This window comes from Scomber scombrus, chromosome 8 (genome assembly GCF_963691925.1).
Source record: "Scomber scombrus chromosome 8, fScoSco1.1, whole genome shotgun sequence".
Classification (NCBI taxonomy): Eukaryota; Metazoa; Chordata; class Actinopteri; order Scombriformes; family Scombridae; genus Scomber; species Scomber scombrus.
The window spans coordinates 12,206,318-12,212,515 of record NC_084977.1 but is presented as its reverse complement, the minus strand read 5'-3'; the positions used below and the strand labels follow the sequence as shown (position 1 = coordinate 12,212,515).

Genomic DNA, 6,198 nt, shown 5'->3' with positions numbered 1-6,198 from the left:
GTGTGCAAAAATATGTGTGTGTTTGATTGTTAGGAGTGTATGTATTGAGTGTGTGTGCATTATGCCCTGTTTAGGGGCGTGTGTGTGTGTGTGTGTGTGTGTGTGTGTATGTGTGTACAGCAAACATATGCAACCAAATTAAAGCCTTAAAGCTGGTGAATTGAAGAGGATTTGATGCAGAGAGCAATTCATGGGAATTAAGCAAATTAGGTCTCCAATTAGCTGCCGACATTGAATAGGAAGATTTGGGTGAACAAAAATTAATTAGATGGATTTGTCATTGTTCTAATGAACATCGCTAGAAAATACCTGTTGTGAATAACACCCACACTGGTTCTCTCTCTCTTTCTTAAGCTTTATCCCTCTGACATATTGTTTGCCTATTTAGAATCTAATTTCATGTCAAATATTGCCTTATTCAAATATTCGATAATTTGCAAATAAGAAGCCTGCATGAGCTGAGACAAACAAACTTCAAAAAAGTCAATGTATGACCTAATCCTCTTAGGCTGGAGCACTGTGGATGTAAATGCCAACCTTTGCAAACCAGAGAGGAATTTCACTATTGATGTGAGAGCTGGACAGGTAAAAATTGACTTGATTCTTCCTATAGCAATAATATGGAGTCATCTGATAACTGAGCTGCTGTTTGGTGATAGTTTTATTTATTAGTTAGTTAGTTTAGTTATTTTTTGGGAGGTAGCTTTGTCATATGTATTCTGTGATCTACACACACAGATTATATTATTAGCCTCTGTACTATAGTCACATGAATTTTTCATAAACTTTAATATTTCTTTCATTATTTCAGTTACTGCATGTTTCTGCCCCGACTGTTCCATCTAAACACATACAGCAAAAAGCACCCAAAAACCCTTCCTACTTCTCCAATAAATCAGGGTCTGCTCATCTCTCTGCCTTCTTCCCTTTCCTCTGCTTCCTTCATCCCTGACCTCCTGTGGTCCCCCTCTTTCTGTAGCAGCGGTTAGGGATTACACCGTGTGATAAGCTTCCTATTTCTTGAAACTATTTGGGATTGCACAGATTATACGGCCTCATATCCGATTTTAGTCTCTTAGGGCAGAAGATTTTGCATCCCGACAGATTTGACTAATTAGCATCTAACACCAGGTGGTATTTTAGCAGTAAGCTCACTTTTAGTACAATTTGCACACACAGGCAAGTGCGTGTGCGCGCACACACACACACACACAAATGAGGCAGCTGATAATAAAGAAGCATTTCAAAGTGTTCAATTCAATATGATTTAATAAGATGATAATGACAACGCATTGTATTTTAGTCATTCTAAAAACATTCAGAGTACAAATGAAACCAGTGCATTCGCTTTATAAGATTAATGCATTTTATTTAATCATTGAATATTCTTAAATCATTTTGCCCTTACTTACAAAGCAGAGTATGACATATAATTGTCGGATTCCATTTGGATTTTAATGTCATCTATTGACACAATCATGAGCAAAAAATATTCTAAAATTTCTCTTTTATTGAACAGTGAATCAAGTCCAAACTGTGAGTACAGAATACCTGAAAAAAAGCAAAAAACAATTCACCCTCAGGGTACTGAGGCGCGAATGCCTGGGTGGAGCCCCACTTGTGCTTGCACACTGGACCAAGGCCAGTAGAGTCTGGGTGTCAAACAGGACAGTGGGAATGTTGGGGCTTGTGGACAGCACCAACAGGTCGTTCTGTGGGGGCGGACAAAGGCATGCTGGTAGGGGGAGCTCAGGGGGGAGAGAGGGAGCTGTCCTGCCACCCTGCGTACCCTCCGCCGTGTCCTCCGACAGTGGTAGTCCCCGTTAGAAAAGTCCTGGTAGTTTGATGGGTGAATCGCCCAGAAATGGCCTTTACCGTTTTCGCTGCGGCCTGCTTTGATGAAGCAATCATTCAGGGACAAGTTGTGACGCACACTGTTCCTCCAGTTTTTATCCTGTTGGAGCAAGCGAGGATAAGAAACATGGTTAAAGTATAAATAAAGTAAAACCTCAAAACTAAGTAGGGGTTAAAACAATGGGTGTCCCCAATTGAAAATTAACGTAGGTGGCTGTTAAGTATCTTGATCCTCCTCAGGATGTCACCTTGTCCTGTTGTTGGCAGGATGTGTGATAGCGTGTCAAGACAGTATATGATCTTGGTAAGACACAACACCCTGCGTTACCTTTTTAGCACGTCAAACCAGTGATCAACTTTAATCCACTAGGCTACATCCAATCTGTTGTTGCACCTGGTAAAGGCAGAGTCAGTTTGCAACCTAGCAACAGGATTACTTTATTTGTGAATTTGCCAACAAGAAGATCATCTAGTGTCCCTGCAAGCACCTAATTGCCTAACCACTCAGATAGATTACCTGTGCCAAGTAGGTCACTTCACTTGTGAATATGGCCGCCACACTATTTTTCAGCGACTGAGACTGCGGGCAAACATGCATTCTCGTCATCTTCCTTATTGTAGCTGTGGAAACTTAAGTAATGCAGCCTCCCCAGCATTGTAGTTTTTACCAAACATTATTACCCAATTTGAATTTCTGAAATCCTCCACAATTCTACCTGTTTTCTTGCAAAACAAGAGAGCAAAGACGTGAACATACCTTACTCTTGAAGTAAGGGTAGTGGTCCATGATCCATTGGTAGATGTCACATAGCAGCAGTTTCTTCTGCTCTGATGCCAGGATGGCCTTGGAGATGAGTGCGATGTAGGACTGGTTGGGTTTGTCCGCAGACTTGGATGGACTGCCGCTAGTAGATGTGGTGGTGGTCATTTCCTCCTCCCCCTCCTCATGTTGCACTTCATCCCCCTCCTCTTCTTTGACTTTCTTTTCCGCAGTCTCTGCATCTGACCACTGCTGCTTCTCCTGTACCTCACAGCGAATCCCCACCTCTTTGGGTTTAGGATTCTGATGATTTAGCACGTTGTTCGCCGTCTGGTCAGCCGTACGACTACCTGTCGGTTCTTCTTTAGAACCTTTGACTCCTTTATTGAACAGAAGGTAGTCAATAGTGAAGCTCAGTCCAAGCCTTTCTCTGCTACCGTTGCAGCTGCTTCTGTCCTCCATTGTCCTCTCTGAACTGAAATATCTCAGACTCATTACAGAGATTTTATTGGTTCCAAAGTGATGATCTCTTGAATCAGGTGATGAAGGAAAAGTGTTGTTTCCCAGAAGTCTTCCCAGAATTTTGAGTATCACAGCATGTCTAATTTGTATTGAAGCGCAGGACCCTCATAAACTGAACGACTAAATGCCCCTCGCTTCTTTCGCCGAAGTCTTACTGTTGACAAGATCACAGATAAAGATGAGCCTCTCAACTGTTGTTAACCTTTACGCGCTCACTGGCGACACAATCGCAACCTGTGGAATTGACGTCAGCCAATAAGATTAAATGCAGCTTCTTTGTTTACCAACAGATTGTAATTAAATATTTTCGCCTCTCTGGCAAGCCTGACAATCAAAATTTAAAGATCGATATCCAACAGCCTATTTGCTCCTGAATCAAACAGTTGTGCTCCATGGCTGTGAAGGTGACTCTATTTATATGACTGTGAATTTATCCCTCACAGAAAGGGGCAAAGAAGGCACAGGGGTGGTCCAGGTAGGGGGTCTCAATTGAGGCGGATTATTTTTATTAACCTAAGCAAATCTTTGTAATTACTAGAGATTAAACACTCAAGATTTAGTCAGACATGGTGTGCCAAGGATGGATGCTGTAGAATCAACAGCCTTTTAGATTCCAATGTTATCCTGTTAAAGTTGTTTTGTCCGTAGGGATGCTGTCTAAAGAATTACCTCAATCACAATAAAGCAATAATTAATAGGTCAGGTTCAGTGTTTGGGTGAAAAAAGCCGATTTACTCAAGTCTCCTTTTTTTTTGGAAAGAGCATGAAGGTTTTGTGTGGAAATTGATTGTCACAGAACACTAAAGAGTATGACTAAAAATCAAATTGATTTATTTCCTGTTGTTGAAACTTCTATGACCTTTATTCCATTTTTCCTCACAATGCTAAAAAGATACTTTTTTTGTACTGTGGGTTTTTTGTTTGAGAGGGAGTTCAACAAAGATGATTTTAAATATCTTTTGAGGTGCATCTCAGAGGCAAATGCATCTGCACTTTTACATTGTTTTGTATTGAATTGTATTCTATGATTGTGTATGTAACTACTGTAATTATAGTTTACTTTTCATGAAGTAAAAAATAAATGATCATTTCCCTCACCTTGAAGAGCAGTTATTTCATGTGCTATCTAACAATGTGCTTCACTCTATCACATACTTTATTCCTATGTTTAATTCAACTTTATGTTTTAATTTACTGCCATTTCTAGGGTTTGGTCCAAGAGTTAAATGTATGTAACCCCTTAACATGAGTAACTTTTGATGTATTTGTTAACCCCAGATACTCTTCTTTTTTTGTGAATATGTTTTAATGAAACTGGTAAATTGACAACACTGTCTTTCTATCTATTGTTTTCATCTATAGACTTGTTTATTTTGTTTATGTTATGATACTGGTCCAGCATCTACACATCAAACAGAGGTGAATGACACTACTGAATGCTGACATTAATTGTGGGTTTTATTTTTACAGTAAGATGATATCACTATACATTTAAATAAATAAAATGTGTATTGTCAATTGAGTTATTGCAATAAGGGGAAGTCAAGGCTCTTTATTTTTTTTTAAATTTCAAAAGGTAAAGTGAAAAGGTCCAGCAGCAAAACCTAGTATTACTTAACTATTGGGTTTTTTTAAAATTTCCCCCAAGAAAGTTCAAGTCAGGTAAAACAGTTTTAATATGAAGTCCAACACAATTACATAAATAGCCTATGTTTCCTCTAGCCTTTGAAGCAATGAAATAAATGTAGAACCACTGAAAACTGACATCTGAAACAGAATCTAAACTGTCTTAATCTGTTAATCTGTTAAATTTTATTCGGTAACTCTTAAATTGTAGAAATTGACAACCCCCAACAATTAATATTAATATATGGTTACACCATTACACCACCTGAATCTTCACAATATAGTGCAGATAAGAGTAACTGCATAGATTTGCTTGGTTCTGTCAGTTTTAGGAGGAAATTAATTAAATGACACTCAGGTCAAATCATGGACCATATTGCCCTCTTCTGTTTAAATCATGGAACATGAAATATACTGTATAACCAACAGAGAGCACTGTGTCGCCTATAGACCAGGATAGTGTATTGCAAATTGCTATATTAATACATACAGTAGGCTTATGGTCTATAAATGAAAGACAATATGAACCAATTTTAATTGTAAAAATAGTAAAAATGCATTTTTAAAACTATATCAAGCCATCATGTGTGAACTATAATTTTGGACAGGTGTACCCTATAAATGAATCCATCTCCTTAAATGACAATATAAAGCCTATTTATCTATAGTCATAGATAACCTTGTCATCAAGCAACAATAGTGGCAAAGTCAGCTGTCATTTTGAATAGACAGTGTTGTTTTATTGACCTTTCACATTCCCAAGTTGAGCCAAAACAAAACACACCATGTTATTACATGATATTGCATTTCCTTCAATTGATTTATGTGTCTCCATGAGGCTATTCTTTATGGAGCACATAAATGAAAAAGGTCATGGAAAGGGACATTAAATTCATGTATTAGATTTCTTTTCTACATTTCCATAAATAATCTTTTATTTAGGCTACTTCTGTATTTCTGCGTTTATTTATTTATATGTTTATTTATGTATTTATTTATTTATGTATGTTGCATTTCTATATTTCTGCATTTATTTAAATATTTCTTCATTTCTACATCTATTTATTTATGTATTTCTACATTCATTTATTTTTTATTCCTATGTCATTTTTTGTGCGCCATAATTCTTTGCCACATATTAAGAGCTTTTGGAGGGCTGGATCACCACAGGGAGTGTAAATGTATCCTTTGCATACTTTATTTCATTTTGCTAAAAGCGAGGCACTGTGTTTTGTAATTTCTGTTTTAGACACGGTGTGGCCGGTCTGTGCTTTGACATGTGAGTGTATTTCGTTAATTGCTCGTGTTTTCATTCAGTTATGAACATACCTCAGACAAAGCATTAACTCCACATCTCACGGCTGCTCGCATAACCTGAAGTGGAATAATCTGCTCGGACGGGAATTGATGGGGCCATGCGACCCTGGTCCACTTGA

At 38.0% G+C, this 6,198-nt stretch overlaps 1 protein-coding gene across 1 annotated transcript; it reads right to left on the bottom strand.

The window, feature by feature from the left end:
- Positions 1-1,579: 1,579 nt before the first annotated feature.
- foxq2 (forkhead box Q2) lies at positions 1,580-3,109 on the bottom strand. The gene is made up of 2 exons (XM_062424920.1): positions 2,612-3,109; positions 1,580-1,954 (listed from the first exon to the last, which is right to left on the bottom strand). Exons 1-2 carry the CDS (start codon positions 3,107-3,109, stop codon positions 1,580-1,582), a joined length of 873 nt encoding a protein of 290 aa, XP_062280904.1.
- Positions 3,110-6,198: the final 3,089 nt, after the last annotated feature.